Source organism: Lepidochelys olivacea (assembly GCF_965140295.1).
Source record: "Lepidochelys olivacea isolate rLepOli2 genome assembly, chromosome: 24".
NCBI classification, from domain to species: Eukaryota; Metazoa; Chordata; order Testudines; family Cheloniidae; genus Lepidochelys; species Lepidochelys olivacea.
This window is the reverse complement of record NC_140434.1, coordinates 9,647,218-9,668,572: the sequence shown is the minus strand read 5'-3', so window position 1 is coordinate 9,668,572 and position 21,355 is coordinate 9,647,218. Positions and strand designations below refer to the sequence as shown.

Here is a 21,355-nt window from a genome sequence, read left to right as displayed (position 1 = left end):
CTTTGGGAGGGACCCCCCGGGTACTACATCAGGCACCCATGGTCGTTTTCTGCCTTGTGTCCTCCTGCCATCAGCTTTCCCTTCCCGTGCCCGAAGGCAGGCGGCGCCCACCCAGCCTCTTAATAGGGTTGCCGGGTGCCCGGTTTCCAACCGGAACACCCGGTCGAAAAGGGACCCTGGCGGCTGTGGTCACCAGTGCTGACTGGGCTGTTAAAAGTCCGGTCGGTGGCGCAGCGGGGCTAAAGCAGGCTCCCTGCCTGTCGTGGCTCTGCGCAGCTCCCGGAAGCAGCAGCGTGTCCCTCCTCCAGCTCCTAGGCGTAGGGGCAGCCAGGGGGCTCCCTGCGCTGCCCCCACTCCAAGTGCCAGCTCCACAGCTCCCATTGGCTGGGAACCGCAGCCAACGGAGGCTGTGGGGGCAGCACCTGCGGATGGGACAGCAGCGCCCAGAGCTGCCTGGCCACGCCTCCAAGTAGGAGCCAGAGCGGGGATCATGCTTCCAGGAGCTGCCTGAGATAAGCGCCGCCCGGAGCCCTTGCCTGAGTCCTGATCCCTCTCCTGCCCTCCAAACCCCTCGGTCCCAGCCCTGAGCATCCTCCTGCACCCCAAACCCTCATCCCCAGTGCCCCCCGGAGCCCGCACTCCCAACCAGAGCCTCCCTGTGCCTCAACCCCCTGCCCCAGCCTGGAGCCTCCTACCACAGTCCGAACCCCTCAGCCCCAGCCTGGAGCCCCTTCCTGCACCCCAAATCCCTCATCCCCAGTCCCACACCAGAGCCCACACCTCCAGCTGGAGCCTGATAGTTTTAACACTCCTTGCCCATAGTAAAAGTTTGTTTTTTACTCCCCATAACATATAGGGGAGGGGGGTTACAAATCCCTGACAGGGGTAATTGTTTATTTCTCTGTGGATGTAGAGCATTTTTCACTCCCTTTATATATGGGGTTTTATTTACTCCTTGGAGGGTTTTACCCCCTGCCTGTAAAGTGTTGGTATTTTTTTTATATCCTTTACTAAAGGATTTGCTTACTTCCCCTTTATATAGGCAGTGTTGCCTAGTGCTAGAGCATTGGACTGGGACTCAGGAGATCTGGGTTCAGTTCTGCCTTTGATGTGCTGGGTGACCATGGGCAGGTGACCATGCCTTCCTGTACCTCAGTTCCCCCATCTGTAAAATGGGGATAATGTTACTGACCTTGGCATAGGAGCTGGCCCCTGAGCCGGTGAGGCACCCAGCCTGTCTGTGACAGATTCCACTAAGGGGAATGAGCCAACCCAGATCTACCTGTGGAGAGTTAATAGCTCACTAGCTGGGCAGGCAGTTAATTAGATAAGAAGCTGTTGGGCTTATGAGGACTCCAGGAGGAATTTAGCCCCAGAGCAGAGAAAGGTCCGGAGGACAGAGACTATTCAGGGGAGCGGGTTCGGAAGTGACTCCCAGTGGCGTCTCACCTCACTGGAGAATAGAAGTTTAGGGAGAGAAGAACGGGTTTCCAGAGCAGCCCAGGAGAACCAACTGGGCGTGGGACCTCCTGGGGGAGCTACCGGGGTCTGGCTCAGCAAGAAGAGGCTGGAATCTGGCTGAACACACAGCAAAGGCCCAAGCTCAAGGCAGGGAATCCAGCCTGAGCGTGCTCTGGGGCTAGAGGGGTGAAACATAAGACTGATTGTCCCAGGGCGGTGGGGGTCCTGTGGAGTAGTTGCATGAAGCGTTCAGTTATGCCTTTGTGTTGTGCTTTTTCATTAAATAAGTGAGTCCCTCTGAAGAGGACACTCTTTAATAGTGAAAACCCTGCGTGGACTTGTTTATGCACCAGGTGAAGGGAAATTGAGGCAGGAGCTCACCTGTAACATTGTGCCTGAACACAGGGGGTGTGCCGGGGGACCACCCCCACTGCCCTGGGACAATCAGTCTTATGTTTCTCCCCTCTAGCCCCATAATAGACCTGGTTTGGTTTGGTCCTGGACCAAAAAATAAAACAAAACCAAAGAACTGCTTGGCTTGAACCAAAATTGAATATTTTTATTTTTTCTTCACCAAAGCAAAACAAATTGTTGGTTTGGTTGGTTCGACCCGAAATAATTGTTGTCGGTATTTGGTGTTTCAGGTCATTTCAGGTTGTTTTCACCCCTTTTGTTGTTTTCGTTTTAGGAACTAGATCAGCTAAATGAAACCCTGCCTCGAAACAAAAAGTTGAAACGGTGCCTTTCCAAATGAACGGTTTCCACTTTTTTGACCCCTCCCACCTTTTGCCAAACCTCTTTGCCCAGTTCACCTGAATTCATTCATAGGTTTGGTGCCCTGAAAAATGCATTTTTCAGCAAATTTACTATTGCCTCCCCCCCCGACCCCATATCCATCCTGCTTTAATAAGGACCTCATCCTAAAATCCAGACCCGAGTACCGAGGTAGGGTCTGATTCTCATTTATACTAATGTCCTTTTACTCCACTGTGGCAGGGCCTTAAAGTGGGTGTATGTTACACTGGAGCAGGGGTAGACAAGCTGCTCGTTGGTAGCTCTGTTCCTGTTTCTGGGCTGAATGCTCTTCCCTTCGGGTGTCCTCAGGGGAGGTTCTGCAGGGGTGCATTGTGTCTCCCCTCCTGTTCGGTAGGAATGTGGGGCCGTGGGGAGGGCTAGGAAGGAGGGATGGGCTGCAGTGCCTTCAGGATGCTCATGATGCTCAGTATCTGATCTAGCCAGTGCTATTAGCTTTCTAGCCCAGGGTTTCAGGGAGTTGAGAGCAAGCTGGCTGAAGCTCAATCTGGATCAGACTGAGGTGATGCAGGTAGGATGGTGAAAGCAACTAGATGGGAAGGTGAATCTAATGTCTCCCGCTCTGACCAGGGGCCTGTGCCCACCACCTGGGACCCAGGGTTCACAATCTTGGGGGTCATAGTGGATCTCCAGCTGATAGCAGCGAGGCCCAGGAATGGTTTTTCTCCTCTGCACCTGACCAGGAGATTGCAGCCGTTTCTTCCAGGTGCGGGGGCCACGCAGCGTAATCCACATTTTGGCCAGCTCGAGCCTGCGTTGATGCAGTGTGCTCTCCACGGGGCCACGCCTGGGGCCAATCTGGAGAGTCAAGCAGGAGTAGAATGCAGCAGCTAGCCCCCTAAGCAGTGCCGTTTGGGGACAGCAAGTCACTGGTGCGACGTGATCTGCACTGATTGGTGTCCAGACTGAATCTGAGCTGCTGAGTTTGGTCGATAAGGTCTCAGTGGGGCTGGGACTTTGCTGCCAGAGAGACCATCCTTCCCCACAGGCCTGAAATAGCCCAGGTCTATTGACCTTCAGGGCCTGCTGCAGGACACATCTGTTTATACCAGCTGCTGCAGAGGTGGGTGGGAGAGGCATCAGGTGAGGGCGGCAGGGTGCTTGGCGGACAATCTCCTTTTGTTTTTCTCAATTATAGCAGGGGTGACTAGAGCCTAGGACAGGGCTGCTTTGAATTTTTTTTGTCTAAACCTAATAATCTTTTCCCTTCGCCTTAAGACTCCTGCGCACTGCCAGAGGAAGGGGGAACAGGCCTGGGTGGAAGGAAATGAGAATCAGGCCCATCGTTTTTAATACCTCACTCCTGCCCCACAGTCCTCACCTATTCCCGTGCCAGGCTTCACGTAATTCTGCTGCTGCTGAACCTTTGGTGAGCCTAGCTCCTGTCCAGCCAGCTCAGGGGAAACACCTAATGCCCGGCCTGCGTCACTCCTTGCTACTCCAGTCTGGCTGTCCCATGAGCACTTTGGCCCAATGAGACCAAGCATTGGCTCTGATCCTGCAATGGATCCAGGTGGGGAGGCCCCTGTGCCCGCGCAGAGCTCCATTAAGTCAAAGAGGGCTCAGCACAGGGAGCTGGACATGTGGAGCTCCTTGCAGGATCAGGCCCTGAGTGGTTTTGGTGAGGCGAGCCAATGGGGATGAAGGCCCCAGCCCTTACTGGGTTGGGCATGGGGAGTCCAACCCCCCCCCCCCACCTCAACATGCACACATTTTCAAATCAGACAGGATTTGAACCCAGCTCTTTGCCTGCAGAAGGCCCAGCTGGCAGTGCCACTGGCCTCGCTTTTTGAACTCATGTCGTTTGCAGACACTTTAAAGGGAAATGAGCCCTTTGTTCATTGTATCTGCAAGGCACGACACGGCACCGTTCAACCCAAGACCTGCGGTCTCTGGATTGCCCATTCAGGAGGACTCAGCAGCACAGGGCCAGATGATCTCGTTTTAAAAGCCACCACCACAACTGTGCGGATTTCTTCCAAACTATCTTTATTATCCCATGAGGGTACAGGAGCTACGAATCATTGTCAAACCCAAACCAGCTACCGTCTCAGATTAACAAGAGTCTGGAGAACCCAAAGAGACCAATGAAATAAGATTACTAATGGAGCAACGCAGGGAGAAAAGTGAGTGGAAACCCAAGGACTCGGCTGCCCCTTTCATAGATGACAGCCAGCAGGAGGATGGACGTTAGAGGTGGACATGGACTGTACGTCCCATCTAGCCCATCAACCAGCTAATTCAGGCTCATTTCCTACCGTAGATTTTCTAGGGCTTTAGGCAGTGTCCTTGCACAGAAACCTGCCATGTGCCCAGAGAAGGGGGACAGGCTGGGCTGCAGAGGTGCAAGATCCCCTACATATGTGCTGACCGTGCCCTGGAGGGAGCATCAGAGAGGAGTCCAGCCACCGATGGCTGGTTCATTTGGCCTCTCTGTTGAGCCTGGCAACCACAAATAAGAAGGCTGAGCAGGGCCAGTGGTTTCTCTGAAATTACAAGGAGCTGGCTATAAACAGCTGATTGTCCTACATTGTTTCAGGAACAACCAGCAGCTGTTGCCATTACGTTACAACCCGCTTGGGCGGGCTGCAAGTTTAGCAATGAAAGGTTCTGTGACCTACCAGGCTGGTCCCTGCAGCTAAGGGTTGCAGACTAACAGGAGAGAGGAAACCTTCTTGACCTGTTTATTTCCTAAAAGCAAAAGAGGAGATGTCTGCAAAGGGGTGGGTGAGCTAGGAGCAAGATTGCTGTGGTTTCAGCCCAGTGCCGTCTCTGGAGAGACCCTCTGCTGCTCTTGTTTTAAAAGTCATGACCCCCATGTCTCCAGGGCTGGTGTTCCCTCCCCTGGGGATGGAGATAAGATCTGGTGACCTTGCTCAAAGGTGCTGGCCCTCTGTAGCTCCCAGTGACCAGTGGGTTTTGTGAGTTCTCAGCACCTTGGAGAATCGAGCCTCCAATTATTCACAGGAGCACCAGCCCTGTGGCTTTCCCCACTCACCCAATGCCAAGCTGGGCCAGGTTCAGCCCTGGTGGAAGAGGATCTAGCTGACTGGAGCAGACATTGTTCTCTTCTGCGCTGAAGATGAACATCACTATTCTGGAGGAGACGCAGAGGGAATGGCTGGCTCAGTGATTGTGTCTGAACAGCGTTAGCTCTGGCTGAGGCCCCATCGCAGTTTGGAGGGACTGTCTCGGAAAGCAGATCCTTTCCCCTGAACCACACGATGTTTCTTCCTGCTGCACAACCCAACCCTCCCAGCCCCGGTCGTCCGGTGCCAGCCACCCGGAGCAGGGCTGGACTCGGAGCAGCGGGTGCAGGACGGTGCGTTAAGGCAGTAACCCACGTTGGTTGAGATTTGGCAGCCCACCAGTCAATGAGCATGGAACCATCCCCGCCGCTCCCTCACAACTCCTCCGACCCCCCGCAGTCCCTGATTTCAAAAGCCAGCGACCGCCGCTGCTGCGGGAGAGGCCCCGCTGCCTCTTCCGTGTCCGACGGTCGCTGGCCGAGCCTGGGCATGCTCAGCCTGCTCCTTGCTGCGGGCTCCTGGGCGAAGGACAGTGGCTCCTGGCCAGGCGCCAGGCACGGTTCGCAGGCCGTGTCAGGCAGTGGCGGGTGCTTGCCCAGAGCCAGGGCATCTGGCGACAGTAGCGCGCTGGTGCAGCTCAGCGGCCTCAAGGAGCGCTGGCCCACAGGCTTTAGGGCAGGCCTGGGGAACGGCGGGGGCTTCTCCACCTTGGGAGCGCCGTGCATCTCCCGCCCATCCCCCACGCAATAGGTCTGCATCCTCCTAACCGGGGCTTGGGCCAAGTGCCTCTCCTTGGCCAGGGCCACCGCCGTGTCGAAAGACATGCTGCCACCGTTACGCCAGCTGGTTCGCCTCTGCTTCTGGAGGGAGGTCTCGGCAGGCTCACGGCTCTCTGTGCTGCTGGGGCACTTCTCCAGGGCGCCAGGCGGGGGAGACTCCTCGTTCGACTCCATGCCCTCTGCAACTCGGCAGCACCCACCCAGGCTGACAGGGTGCGACTGCCTCTGGAAAGAGCCCCCTTTGCCCAGGCCAGTCTCCCCACCACTGGAGCTCTTCTCCGAAGCAGAGAGCTTGGGCCACGTGGACGCTTCACCTAGGCGCATATTCATGGTAGGAGGCATCCTGGCAAACTGGGGCTTGGGGGGCACTATGGGGACGGACTTCACCTGCTGGACTCGGACGGTGCTGGAAGTGACTCTCATGGGGGCGCTCCCGTCAGGGCGCACCCCGGCTGGCACGTCAGGCTCGGGGAGAGCGGGAAGGTCTGTGGGGTTCAGGGGCCCAGATTCCAGGGGAAGGCTTGTGGGGCCACTCCCCAGCAATGGGGAAGCGTCAGACCTGGACGCAAGATCCGAGCTAGTCTCAAGCAAGGGAGCAGCCTCAGGGCCACTCTCATACCCAGGGGTGGTGGAGGCTTCATGGCCTGTCCCTAGCAAGGAGATGGAGGCCTGGGGACCATTCTGATCCAGGGGGGCAGCAGTGGTCTCAAGGCCTGTCTCTAGAAAGGGGGCAGTGGACATGGGGCCACTCTCACATATGGGGACAGCAGGGGGCTCGGGCCCCGATACTGGTGAGAGGGCAGGGGTGATCTTCATTGCAAGAGGCTGAGGTGGGGCCTTTCCATTCTCTGGCTGTTTGGTCTCTGGCATGGGAGGAGCAGAGCCCCCTTGGCCCTCCTGCACTCTCACTTCCTCTGGGGCACGTCCATTGGCCTCCTGGCCCTGAGCACATGGAGCCAGCTCTGCCTCCCGTTGCCTCGGGGCCTGCACCTGCTCATCTCCGGCATGGCTGGCTTGGGCGGCGTGGCCTTCGCTCTCCAGAGCCCATGTGCCCTGGTCCTCCCCAACTGGTGCTACATCAGTGGTGGGCTCAGTTCTGGGTGGGCCAGGGCCTGCTTCCAGACCATCGCCCCCTGTCACCTTTTTGTCTTCTTCTCGCTGGCCGGCTGGGCTGGGCTCCGTGGCCGTTCCCTCAGCCCCCTCCCCTTCGAGCCCCTCTGGCTGGCAAAGGGCACCATGGGGATCTTCGGCGACCTCCTTGCTCCAACGTGGCCTGGCTAGTTCTGAAGCATGAGGGCCATCTGGCAGAGGCACCTTGGTGCTGCTGCCTTCTTTGGATGAAGAGGAGCCGTTGGTGTTGCTAGGTAATGGCCCCTCAGCAGGTTTTGGGGGCTGGTTGCTCAGCATCTCTTGAGCCATTTCGCCACCCAGCGCACTCTCTGGGAGAGGCACGTCCCACCCATGCTGCGCCCCGAGCTGCTGCAGCTTCTCTAGGTCGGCAGCTAAGGGGCTCAGGTCATCATAGGCGCTCAGGAATGCGTCCTCAGAGTCCGTCTCCTTGGAGAGCTCCTCGGAGTCGGAGTAGCTGGTGGCCATGTAGTACTGCTCCTCGTTCATGCACTCCTCGATGGAGAGGTACTCCAGGGGTGGCTCCACTGAGAACTCCAGCTAGGGATTGAAAGCACGCAGAAGGCTGGTCACACCATGACTGCAGGCGCTGTCACTGGCATGAGCGTGGCCTTGATTTGGCAGATGGAGGTTTTAACAGCCTCCCGTTTCCCTGGGTGGGCACGGCTGGCACGGTGTGCTCAGCCGGGGCCCCTCCACTCTGCATTCACTTCCCCACTGGGCCTGTCGCAGCCAGAATTTGCCTCTCTGGTTTCCCAGGCTTTCCTGAGAGTGGGAAGGAGCAGCTGGGGGTCTTCAGGGCAGGGGTCTTGCCTCCTTCTGTAGCACCCTTTGGGTGCTACAGAGATGGCATGTAGTAATGAGGGGACAGCGTTCCTATGGGGCGGCTGAGACAATGGGCCAATTTGTACCAGGTATGTAACCTGTAATTAACGGGCCTACAGGAAGCAGTAGCTGCATAATACAATCTATCCCCTTCATCCGGAGTGTCTGTCTGTCCATCTATCTAATCTATCCATCCTCCTACTCACCCCTCTGTCTGTCTGTCCATCCCCACACAGTCCTTTAGCTGTCCATCCAGCCATGTCTTCCTTCTTCTCCAACACATTCCTCTATTTATCCATCCCCAGCCTCATCCCTCTAGCTATCCATCCAGCCATGCCTCTCTCCTCCCTTCCTCCCCATACATCTGCCTGTCTGCCCATCCTCACACCCACCCCTCTCTGTCTGTCTATCCTCATACACACCCCTCTAGCTTTCTGTCTGTCCACCCCCTTGCACACCCTTCTAGCTGTCTGTCTAGCCATCCCTTCCCCTCTTCCTACAAATCCTAGCTCACTGCTGCAGTTTCTAATACACGGCTGGTGCTAAAGCCAGGATCTAGATTTCAGCACGACCGGGAACTTACGTTCATGAACCTGCTCTCCATGAAGTCATCCATTCCTTGGAAGCCATCCAGCATGTCCCCAGCAAAATCGGAGGTGGTCTCTTCCAGCAAGCTCTTCTCTGGCTGGTCGCCTTCTGTGCTACAGTCCTGCCAGGTGTCCTGGTTGTCGAGAAATGAGAAAGAGTCCTGCACCTCCATGGACAGCCTGTTCTCCTCTGAGTCCAGAGCACTCGCCGGCTTTGTATCTGCTTCAACAATTAAACACAGAAGATGGATTCAGCGAGGAGTCCCCGCAGCCCTTCTAGCTAAAGGGGGTGACACGGGACAGATGTTCCTCACAGGGCTGGACTCCAGCCCTAGGCCCAGGAGAAGACTAGGCCTCCCTGCCCCAAGATTGTTCTACAGCAGCCAGAGAATCAGCCATCACAGCCAGTTACCATGGCAGGAGTGGTACCGAAGTTACTGTGCACTAATACTATGCGGTGTGGCTTTCTGTCCCCCTCTAGCAGGGACTCGGCCAGTTTAAGATTGAGGAGCCTGCTGCAGGCTTGGCTAAGTCTCTTAGTTCATGATGAGCTTGGAGGTCCCAGATTCAATCCCCACGCTGACCAACCTGTGCATGCACATCAAAGTTACGTTACCTAGCGTTTCCTTTCCAAACCAAAACCTGATACTAGGAACCACAGACAGAGATGAGAAAGCCCTCTCAGGTCCAATCCTGCTCCCCCGCCCCCAAAAGGGCTGCAGTAGGATTGTTGACCGGCTCTCAGCTGGGCCTAGCTTCTGCACAACACAGCAGACTTGGGGCGGCATCAGAGAAACGGTCCCGGCTCCCTGATTCTTGCCCATGATACAAGCCAGAGCAGCTTGGAATCTGCTTTAACCCGTGCTAGCTGGGTGTGGTTTAGTGCCCAGGAGATGATACACCAGGTGGGGATTGCTGGTGCTCTTCCCACAGCAACACGCTTCCTCTCACCTCAATATGCCCCCTCTATGCCCATGGCTCTGGGGTGGGAGGTGTAGGAGCCAGCTGTGGCTGTTTGTACCTGCCGGCGACTCGGCCAGAGCAGGAGAGTCATGGGAGGTCTCCACTCCCTTTCCGTTGCCTAAGCAGCTCACTGGGTGCAGATGAAGGCAGAGAATCACCCCAGCATGTTCTCTAGGGCTTTGTCCAGTCCAGGCGTAGCCCCAGAGGGATGGGGCTCCCACCACTTCCCCTCGGAGACTGTTCCACCGGCCAATACACCCTCAGTTGGGAGTGACCGGGGCGGGGGGGGGGGGAGGGGGAATTCTTTCTTCGTGTAACTAGGTGAAGAAATGCTACTGCAGTCCATGGAGCTGCACCCCTTTACACCAGCAGATAACTTGGCCCAGCTGCAGATTTAACCTAAATTCCCCCTTTTTTAACTTTGTCAGGTTCACAGGCCAGCCCAGAATAATTCGTCTCTGTCTCCGCCGCACCCTCCGGATGCTTGGGGAGTGTTGCGTTATCTCCAGGTCTCTGCGTGCTCGAGAACAAGCTAGCCCGAAATTCAGCGACAAGGTCCCTGGATTTGGGGAGGTGCTCCTGTGCAGCTGGCTCTGGCACCTGTAGCAGCTTCATTTAAATATCCAAAATCTGAGGGTTTTTTAATGAAATATGTAAATGATAAATCGACCAATGGTGCAGCAACTCACGCCCGCTCCTGGGTTACGTATTGTGAAATGCAGTGGGATTTATTTTACGCCGTTCCCGACCCATTGGACGCAATGCAGATTTTGGTACCCACAGTGCCTAAATGCTTTGTGGCAGCTGCCGGGAGGAAGCTGGGGGTTTGAGCAACTGGGCTGGCAGGAAGAGAAGAAAAGGGAAGGCGTGTGAGACACAAAGGGGGAAGGGAAGTTTGTAGATGTTGAGGCCAGAATGGACCATTAGATCATCAAGTCTGATCTGTAGAGTTTCATCTCCTTCCTCCTGTATTGAGCCAAGTAACTTGTGTTTGGCTAAAGGATGTCTCCCAGAAGGCACCCGCTCTGGATCCGAAGACATCTCGAGCTGGAGAATCCATCACTTCCCTTGGGTGCTTGTTCCAGTGGTTACCCACCCTCACTGTTAGAAATTTGCCTTATTTCTAACTGGAACATGCGTGGTTTTAACTTCCAGCCACTGGGTCTTGTTCTGCCTTTGGTTGGGGACGGGGGGCAGGAGACCACTGGGACCTTCAACAGAACCGGGAGCCTTGGCTCTTGGGGGGCACACCCTTGGCCAGAGAAATCCAGTTCAATGTGGGCCCAGGGCATCAGGAGTTCTGTGCTGGAAGGAAGCTGACCAAGGGAGGGAGGGAAGGAAGGAAGGAGACACCCAGGAGAAGTGACTAGGTCCAGATCCATTGCCCTGAAGTTCTGCTCAGCTTCTCCTGTGCCTGATTCTGGATCTGCACAGTTAGAAAATTGTTCCTATGAATCCAACTGAAATCTCCCTTGCTGCAATCTAAGACAATTCATTCTTGTCCTCCCCCTTGGTGAATGTAAGAATGGCCAGACTGGGTCAGATCAATGGTCCGTCGAGCCCAATATCCTGTCTTCCGACAGAGGCTGATGCCAAATGCTTCACCGGGAATGAACAGAACAGGGCAACTATTGAGTAATCCATCCCCTGTCGACCAATCCCAGCTTCTGGCAGTTGGAGGTTTAGGGACACCCAGAACGTGGGTTGCTTCCCTGACCATCTTGGCTAACAGCCATTGATGGTCCTATCCTCCAGGAACTTACCTAATTATTTTTGGCACCCAGTTATATTTTTGGCCTTCACTACGTCCCCTGGCAACAATTTCCACAAATTGATCGCAGTGTGTGAAGAAATACTTCCTTTTTTGTTTTAAACCTCCTGCCTATTAATTTCATTGGCTGACCCCCGGGTCTTGTGTTATGTGAAGGGGTAAATCCTTATTCACGTTCTCTGCACCAGTCATGATTATATAGACCTCTATCATATCCCCCTTAGTCGTCTCTTTCCCAGACTGAACAGTCCCAGTCTTCTTAATCTCTCCTCATGCAGAAGCTGCTCCAGACCCCTAATCATTTTTGTTGCTCTTCTCTGTACTTTTTCCAATTCAAAATATCTTTTATTGAGATGGGGCAACCAGAACTGCACGCAGTATTCAAGGTTGGGGCATACCATGGATTTATATAATGGTGTTATCATAGAATATCAGGGTTGGAAGGGACCTCAGAAGGTCATCCTGCTCAAAGCAGGACCAATCTCCCATTTTTGTCCCAGATCCCTAAATGGCCCCCTCAAGGATTGAACTCACAACCCTGGGTTTAGCAGGCCAATGCTCAAAACACTGAGCTATCCCTCCCCCCAAAGGGAGGGATAGATATGATATTGTCTATCCCTTTCCTAATAGTTCCTAACATTTTGTTAGTGTTTTTGACGGCTGCTGCACATTGTAACCTATCACTTAAATCATCCTCTGTACCAGATGATGGAGGGTAGCTAATGCAACATCTATTTTTAAAAAAGTCTCCAGAGGCTATCCCGGCCATTCCGCTCCCGTAAACCTAACTTCAGTACCTGGCAAATTATTTGACACTAGAGTAAAGAACAGAATTATCAGACATACAGATGAACACAATACACTGGGGAAGAATCAACATGGCTTTAGTAAAGGGAAATTGTGCCTCAATCTATCAGAATTCTGTGACGATATCAACAAGCATGTGGACAAGGGTGATCCAGTGGATATAGTGTACTTGGACTTTCAGAACGCCTATGCCAATGTCCATCACCAAAGGCTCGTAAGCAAAGTAAGCAGCCATGGGATAAGAGGGAAGATCCTCTAATGGATCAGTAACTGGTTAAAAGATAGGGTAGGAAATGGTCAGTTTTCACAGTGGAGAGAGGTGAATAGTGGTGTCCCCCAGGAGTCTGTACTGAGACCAGTACTTTCAACATATTCATAAATGATCTGGAAAAAGGGGTGAACAGAGAGATGGCAAAGTTTTCATATGATACAAAATTACTCAAGATAGTTAAGTCCAAAGCTGCCTGAAGAGTTACAAAGGGATTGCATAAAACTGGGTGACTAGGCAACAAAATGACAGATGAAATTCAATGTCAATAAATGCAAAATAATGCACACTGGAAAAAAATCATCTGAACTACACATACGAAATGATGGGATCTAAATTAGCTGTCACCACTCAAGAAAGATCTTGGAGTCATTGTGGATAGTTCCCTGAAAACATCATCTGCTCAATGCTCTGGGTGTCCCTAAACCTCCAAAAGCTAGGATTGGATGCCCAGGGATGGATCACTCAATAATTGCCCTGTTCTGTTCATTCCTTCTAGCATCTGGCATGGGCCACTCTCAGAGATATGATACTGGGCTAGCTGGACCAGTGGTCTGACCCAGTCTGGCCATTGTTATTTGAATGGTTTCAGAGTAACAGCCGTGTTAGTCTGTATTCGCAAAAAGAAAAGGAGTACTTGTGGCACCTTAGAGACTAACCAATTTATTTGAGCATAAGCTTTCGTGAGCTACTTGCATCCGATGAAGTGAGCTGTAGCTCACGAAAGCTTATGCTCAAATAAATTGGTTAGTCTCTAAGGTGCCACAAGTCCTCCTTTTCTTTTTGTTATTTGAATGCAATTGAGCAGGTGGGAACAAGGAGGCAGCTAAGCACCCCATCACCGGCCCCGAAGTGTCATGACCCACAGGTCGCAAACCCAGGTCTGTAGGAGTCCTGGGAGGGTCATCAGGCTCCAAGCCTTCACCCAGCCAGTTAGAGGCCTCACCTAGAACTGGGAATCCCTGAAGCCCAGCTCAGCTAGAAGGCTCTACTCCTGGGCCCCAATTGGTGGAACACCAGAGCTTCTGACTGGCCCACTGCCCCTACTTAAGCAAGAAGGCAAAACAGGAAGTTGCCTGTACACTTGGGCTCTGCCCCGCTTTGGATTGCTCACCTAGTGTTACCCGCTCTTGGTTTCCTCCTGCGGCCTGACTCTCCGTTCCTGACCGGGCCTCTTGATTCTGAGCCCTGGCTGCTGTGGGGACCCTGCCCCCCACCCTATGTTAATCATTAAGCCCAGCTGCCTATGTCCTAGCCCTGACACTAAGTGCTCTGTGGACACAGGTGGTTTGTGGACCACCGTTTGGGAACTGCTGGCCTAGTGGTTAAGGCTCAAATTCACAAAGCACTGCAATGCGTGCTTGAGTTTTGACTCCAGCGGACCTACTCACACGTTTAAAGCGAAGCGTATGCTCGAGTGCTGTCCTGAAATGGGGCCTGCCACACCCGCCTGGGATTCAGAAGACCTGGATTCTCTTTCCACCTCGGCCGCAGATTAATGCTCTGTCTGCGCTACGGAGACCATCCGGCAAAGCCCTCTAGCCCAGACGTCGCCCATACCGGCAGACGGGGTTTTTTCTGCTGGCGTAACGAGCACCACTAACGACACCAGCTACGTTCCCAGAAGCCCTCTTTCCCTGACCCCTTAATCAAGGAGGCTTGAGCTGCACCACACATTTTGCCGACATGGCGATGCTGGCTAGGAGCCTGACAAAAAATCACCCGCCCTAACTGGTGTAGCCGCATGTACACCAAGAGAAGAGTGCTTCTGGAGGTGGTGAGGCTGAGCGAAGAACTCTTTTTGCCATCTAGGAGGCTTTGCCGGCACGCCCGTAGCAGCCAAGGCTCTGTAGAGTAGCCATGCCCTCACTGCGTCCAGGTGGGCAGGTCATGCCTCTGTGCCCCTAAATGGGGACAGCAAAACCAACCCCCTTAGCCCAGAGGGCTGTTATCAGGCGTCACTCGTGCGTGTCTGGGAAATGCTTGGAGCCCTCTGGCACAGGGAGGTGCAGAAAGACACAGCATTGTTATGCTTGACGGTCTCTGGGTCCAAATAAAGCCTCAAACTCTCTCTGCTGCCCCCCACCCCCACCCCCAGGACACTGTAGCTAGCTGTGATACTGCTCTGGCCCCCGGCACCGCTGCAACTGGGGCAGGAGCAATGGAAGTGCCCGAATGTGGGAAGGCCACCGGTGCCCGAACCATGCCCCCCCACACACGGAGCCACCGCCCCCGGGCCCTGCCCCCACGCCGCCCCTTCTCTTCAAGCCTCTGCCCCCGTGCCCCCCAGGGCCCTGCCCCATGCCACCTCTTCCCCACAAGACTCTGCCCCCCCGCTCACTCCTCTCCGCCCCCTCCCCCGTTACTCTCCCTTACGGCTGGTAAAAAGTGCGGTGGCCATGTCTCCCTGGTCCCCCCTGTTCCAGCACCCCTGGTCTAAGCCCCTCGCAATCTGTAGGGAATTGATCCTCGCCACTAGAGCCAAGTGGATAATTGATTGGTCAGGGTGGGGGCTGAATCTGAAATAAATTCCCGTTCCAACCCAACCTGAAATGCTTTGGGTTTTTCTCCTCCAAACAGAACAGCAGCGAGCAAAGGAGTTTGGGGGCCGAATGAACCACTTTGTTTGACCCGAAACGGCTTGGTTTGTTTTTTGTTCTGGGATGTCTTTCACCTTTTTAAATTTTTTTAAATAACTAAAGCTAGCTTTCAAAATGAAATTGTTCGGTTTGACTCATTTGCATTTATTCAACCAAAACTTTTTGCTGACTGTGACCCCGATTTGCAGATTGTTTCGGTGCCTGCCAAAGTATGTTTGTGAGGGGGGGTTGGGCACATTTACTCTTCTCTGCTCACAACCCCGCAGTGAGGTAGGACAGGGCTACTGTCTCCATTGCAAAGAGAGGCACAAAGTGACTTGCACAAAGTCACCCAGGCCAGGGAAAGGAATGTTGGCCTCAGAAGTCCCAGGCTGGCACGTTAATCACTGGTCGAGCCTGCCACTCTGCACAGCCGTGCCCTTGGAGGAGCTGCCGAGAAATGCAAACTCGCCAGGGCTGGGCAAACATCACGGTGGAGACTGGAAGCTTGGGGGGAGGGGGAGGGGGAAGGCCAAGTGAACCCCTAACCTACTCGTGCAGCGGTGGCAGAGGAGGAGAGCGGGAGAGAGGCACATTCAGAAACAACATGGGGTAGAGGAAGGGAAAGTTCCCTAAATACGCCCTGTGGATCTGAAGTCTGGCTGCCTCATCACTGACCTGCCTCGACTCAGAATGGGGAAGTGAGATGCAATGAACTGCTTCAGAGGGCACGTCACCTGCCTCTCCTTCCACCCGCGCCTGGGTGGCTGTTGATTCTGTTGTGTACTGTTTGGGCTGGACTACGAGCTCCCTAGGGCATGGGCTGGCTCCATGATTTGCATGTACAACACCTAGAACTATAGGGCCCTGATCCCTTTTTGAGGACCTTAGACACTGCCACAGCAGAGGAGAACACAGCCTGCATGTCAACATAAAAGACAATCTGACCCTGAACTGAACCCAAGTTTGGGTCCCAGTCATAGGTGTCAACTTCCCCTGTGGGTGCTCGACCCTCCTCTGCCCCTCCCCCACTCCACCCCTTCCATGAGGCCCCGCCCCTGCCCCGCCTCTTTCCTGCCCCCATTCCAATCCCTTCCCCAAGGTCCCCGCCCCAACTCTGCCCCCTCCCTGCCAACATTCCAACCCCTTCCCCAAATCCCCGCCCTGGCCCTGCCTTTTCCTCTCCTCCTCCCCTGAGCGTGCCACTTTCCCACTCCTCCCCCGCCTCCCGGAGCGTGCTAACACTGCCAAACAGCTGTTTGGTGGCGGCTGGGCGGGAAGTGCTGGGAGGTAGGCGGAGGAGCGGGGACGCGGCGCGCTAAGGGGGGAGGAGGAGGTGGGGTGGGGGGTACTTGGCTGCAGAGCACCCACTAATTTTTCTCTTCCCCTATGGTCCCAGTGCCTTTCACAAAGTCTAGGGTTCTAGATCCAGGGCGACCTCTAGTTCTTAACAATCTCAGATGTTCCTCCTCCTAACCGCGAGGTGAAACTTAAAACCACAAGTCCAGGTGAAACTTAAAAACACAACAACTGCTGGGGATAAAAGTCTAATTCAACGCCAGGAGCAGGAAAGTCCTGATTACCCATCCAATTCCCCTGCAAAATACAGCACAATAACACGTGCAACCAATGAAACACAAGGCGGGAGCAATCCAGCATCAGAACCAATTCTCACTGGCTGAGAGCACCCCGTAGGCAGGGCACTTTACAGCTGATGAGAGCTGCTGCTTCTTACTTTTATAGCTGCCACCCTACATGTACAGCTGCTTCCCTGTCTGAACTTGAGCTCAAGTCCCTGTCGAAGCGGATGCTCTCACAATACTTACTGCACCAAGAGGCTCCCAGTTCTGCATTAGGATGCCTCAGGACGGTGCCAGAAATTAGTGCTAGACCATTTGTTGCAAAGAGGGTGGTGATCAATTGTTCTCTTGAGTTCAGGAGAAGGAGGATAGGCTTAAACTGCAGCAAGGGAGGTTTAGGTTAGATATTAGAAAAAGCTTTCTAACCCTAAGGCTAGTTAAGCTCTGGAACAGGTGACCCAGGGAGGCTGTGGAATCCCCAGCCCGGTGATTTTTAAGAAGAGGTTGGACACACCCTTGTCAGGGATCGGCAGGGTTTACACGATCTTGCCTCAGCACAGGGCGAAGGACGAGACGCCCTTCCAGCCCTCCAGTTCTCGGATTCTACAATGTCACAAGTACGCTCACAGCTCGAGCCCTGCACGGACACAAAATTTGTATCCGCATCTGATCCGTGATGTGCAAACATGGTCCACAGCTATAAAGCGGAGAGCTGCAGATTTGCAGGGCTCTACTCACAACCCCAGTGCATCAGCTGCTGCAAAAGAAACGGAAACCTGAACTTGGCCCCGGGCAGGGGGAGAAGCTTGTCAGTTTATCCATAAAATCTATTTGCAATTTTCACATTGTTGCATATTTTGGACTGAGGAGATCTTAAAACTCAGGTCGATTTAAGCTCCAAAATGCAGGAGTTTGGTACAAAACACGATGTAAGAAAACCCCAAATCAGTAGCCACATTTCAATTAAATTTTTGGTTATTATTGTTTTTGTTTAAATTCCAATTTAAAAACACTTTTTCATTTGGATTTCACCCCCCTGTGGAGTGTGCAACCCTGACATTGAGGCACTGTGCTAGCTCCGTGACACTCAGACTGACACTCAGGAGCAGCAAGTGGCTTGTTCATGTGGCTCCTGCAGCTCTTTGCAGCACCTGATATTAAAACACGGGGTGATTTAATTATTAACCCGTCTGAGTTATTACCCAAGCAGGATGTTTTTACTATGTTAGTTACCAATTGGAGAATACTTGGTCAGTCATTTTTCTGTGCGAATAATATATATATAGTAAATGAAACCATGAATTCACACTCCCCTGGCTCTTTGGGGTAATGTTGATCACTAATTTGGCTCCTGAACCACTGAGGTCTGAGTATCACTGCGCTCACATAACCCACTGGCCAGCATGTATTACCAGCCTTCCCAGCTCTATGCCTGAGGATGTGAGTCTGTTACCAGCCCGTATAGGCTGCTGTAGGTCTTTCATTCAAGCTGTAGCCACTCCTGATGCCAGCTCTGGAGATCCCCAGTGCATCACACCAGAAAGTGAAACTGACGCATCTGTCTATTTCGCAGGAAGGAGTCAGTGGTGAAATATATTTTAGACTTCAGAAATTCTTTACATTTCTTTCTGCCCCTTGCACAAGGAACGGGGGTTTGTACGGTGCCTGATGCTACGGAGCACTATGGGAGCGGTTTTCAACCTGTGGTCCACAGACTTCTGAGGCTCTGCAGACTATGTCTAAGATTTCCAAAGGGCTCTGCATCAGTATTCAAAATATTTTAGGGGTCTACAAATGAAAAAAAGGTTGAAAACTACGTGAAGATGCACTACGGTAATAACAATAATTTATAAGAGGTGGGGAATTTTTCATCTTTAATTTGACAGCGTCCCTATTCGTTCTGTTATTTTTTGCTTTTTAGGTTATTAATATTCTAAGGACCATTCAATCCCGAGAATGATTTAAGGATTAGCAAACCTGCCTTGCAGTGATTGACTCCGGGAGCTCCATCTATTTAGCTTAACAAACAGAAGGTTAAGGGGTGACTTGATCACAGACTGTGATCACCTACACGGAGAACAAATATTTGATAATGGACTCATCAGTCTAGCAGAGAAAGGTCAAACACAATCCAATGTCTGGAAGTTGAAGCTAGACACGTTCAGACTGGAAATCAGGTGTGCATTTTTAACAGCGAGGGTAATTCACAGTTGGAACAATTTTCCGAGAGGGGTGGTGGATTCTCCGGCATGGACAACTTTGATCACGACTGCCTGTTTCTCTAAAAGAGTGGCTCTAGGGATTATTTTGGGGCAGTCCTTCCCAGGCCACAGGGGGTATTTGGGTGCCTGCAGTTTATTAGCCCTCATCCTTAGAATTCTCTAGCACTTTTTCACCTATACACTTTACAAAGCTGGGTCAGCATCACTGTCCCCATTTCCCCAAGGAGGCGGCTGAGGTACGGATTGGGGCCACCCAAGGGGCCAATGGCTGAGCTGGGTATAGAAAGGAGGGATGAAATCATATCATAGAATATCAGGGTTGGAAGGGACCCCAGAAGGTCATCTAGTCCAACAAATGCTGGTCCTCAGGGGAGTTGGGATTTCAATAGGGCCAGGACTGGGTCTCCTGACTCCCCATCTCACGCTGTGTCTACCTTTGGAAATTCAGCACCAAACATCAGTGGGTGTTAAGTACCTAAACACCTTTGAGGATCGGGAGTGACTGGGCCAAAGTCACCTAACAGGTGAGTGGCAGAGCTAGGGATGGTGGCGGGATGGGACACGACAGGACCCTCCCCTCAACATGGACCACGCCTGCAAAACAGATCTGAAATCAAACCAGCTGCTTACCCATGTGATCTTCCTTGGCGACGGGGATCTTAGCCCCCAGCCGCTCCTCTGCTTCTAGCTCCTTGGATGACCTCTCCAGAGCCTCCTTGTCTAAGGGGCTGTAGCTCAGGGCCGGGCACTCCAGCCCCCGGGTCAGGCGGGACAGAGAGATGTTGGAAGTGATGTGGAAGGGGACGGTGACTGAGAAGGGGACGGAGATATGGACCCCAGCGCACTTCTCTGCCCGGTTCTGCGCAGTCTTGGGCGAGCGGCCCTGCGGGGCGCCCCCCACCAGCGAGGCCCGGCCGGCCTTGGGGGTCGTGGGCTCTGATTTGGCACTGGCTTCGCCCTCGGACTCCAGCGTTTGCTGCCCCTCCTCGCCCTTGAATTTCCCATCAGGATACTCGTCCGACTCCAGGAAGCTCTCCTCCCGGGAGGAGGGGCTGTCGAAACTCTCGCGGCGCTGAGGGGCCTGCTTCTGTGATCTCTTCCTGCCCAGCCTGGTGTTGTCTAGATGCAAATAGGGAGACAGATCAGAGACCCACCCCACATTCAAGAATAGGGCGGGTGCTCAAACCAAGGGGCACCAGGGCGAGAGACTGCAGCTGCCCTGCTCCGCGTTGCTAAGCCCCTGTGAAAATCGCGGTGTCCCAGACTGGGTGGGAATCGTGACATGAGCCCAAGACCGCCATTTCCCCACGATTCATTGCAGCAGGAGAAGCTGCACAGCAGCCGGAGCCGCCGGCACAAGGAATGCAAGTCACCCCATGGGGTGGCGGAAGCAGGCATTCGTGCACGCCTGTGTGACGTTATTGACTTGAACTGGGACTGTATTGTTGCAACCAAGGTCCTGTAGTGGCACCAAATCTTGTATAAAGGGGGTCAAATAAGGTGTCTAAGATGAGGTTATGGTTTGCTGGTTAGGATTGTACTATCTGTTTGCATGTATCATTTTTGTATTTAAAGATATAAGTATTGGCTCTATACTGTCTGTATTGCAAACTTATGCTATGCTTCTGGGTGACACCCCAGCCAAGTTGGGGTCAGCTCTGCCAAGCCTGCTTGATGGCCCATTAAGGACCATCAGCTATACAAGTGACTCACTGAGAGAAGGCAGACATGCCTCGTGACTCAGCAAGGTATGCAGGGACCTGCCTGTGGACAGAACTCTGAGGTTTTTCCAGGCCACGTGAGGGACAGCTTGTCCTTGGGACAAAGAAAGACCACATGGCAAGAGAGTATAAAGAGCTGCTGCAGATCCTCCATCTGGTCTTCAGTCCCTTCTTACCTCTGGAGGAACTTTGCTACACTGAAGCTTTGAACCAAGGACTGAATGACCCATCCTAGCTAGGGATGTTCTCCAGAAACTTGATTTGAACATGCAGTCTATTCCATCACTGCTATAAGCCTGAACCAAGAACTTTGCCATTACTATGTGTAATTGATTCCATTGAACCGATTCCAGCTCTCATCTATATCTTTTTCCTTTTATGAATAAACCTTTAGATTCTAAAGGTTTGGCAACAGCGTGATTTGTGGGTAAGATCTAATTTGTATATTGACCTGGGTCTGGGGCTTGGTCCTTTGGGATTGAGAGAACCTATTTTCTGTTACTGGGGTATTGGTTTTCATAACCATCTGTCCCCACAACGAGTGGCACTGGTGGTGATACTGGGAAACTGGAGTGTCTAAGGGAATTGCTTGTGTGACTTGTGGTTAGCCAGTGGGGTAAAACCAAAGTCTTCTCTGTTTGGCTGGTTTGGTTTGCCTTGGTGGGCACAGAAACCCCAGCCTTGGGCCGTAACTGCCCTGTTTTAAGCAATTTGTCCTGAATTGGCACTCTCAGTTGGGTCCCGCCAGAACCAGCCTCGTTACAGTATCCTGCCGACTACGCCACTGTAATTCCCTTAGCAGCTCCACATGAAAGACTGCGG

At 53.2% G+C, this 21,355-nt stretch overlaps 1 protein-coding gene across 1 annotated transcript in view; it reads right to left on the bottom strand.

The window, feature by feature from the left end:
* Nucleotides 1-3,494: 3,494 nt before the first annotated feature.
* ARHGAP30 (Rho GTPase activating protein 30) overlaps nt 3,495-21,355 on the bottom strand; it is a 40,439-nt gene continuing 22,578 nt past the window's right edge. The window contains exons 9-11 of the mRNA XM_084613255.1: nt 19,443-19,931; nt 8,619-8,845; nt 3,495-7,750 (exon numbers count right to left, since the gene is read on the bottom strand). Of these exons, the coding sequence (XP_084469381.1) occupies nt 5,678-7,750; nt 8,619-8,845; nt 19,443-19,931 (2,789 nt within the window). The 3' untranslated portion in view covers nt 3,495-5,677. The remainder of the gene's footprint in view (nt 7,751-8,618; nt 8,846-19,442; nt 19,932-21,355) is intronic.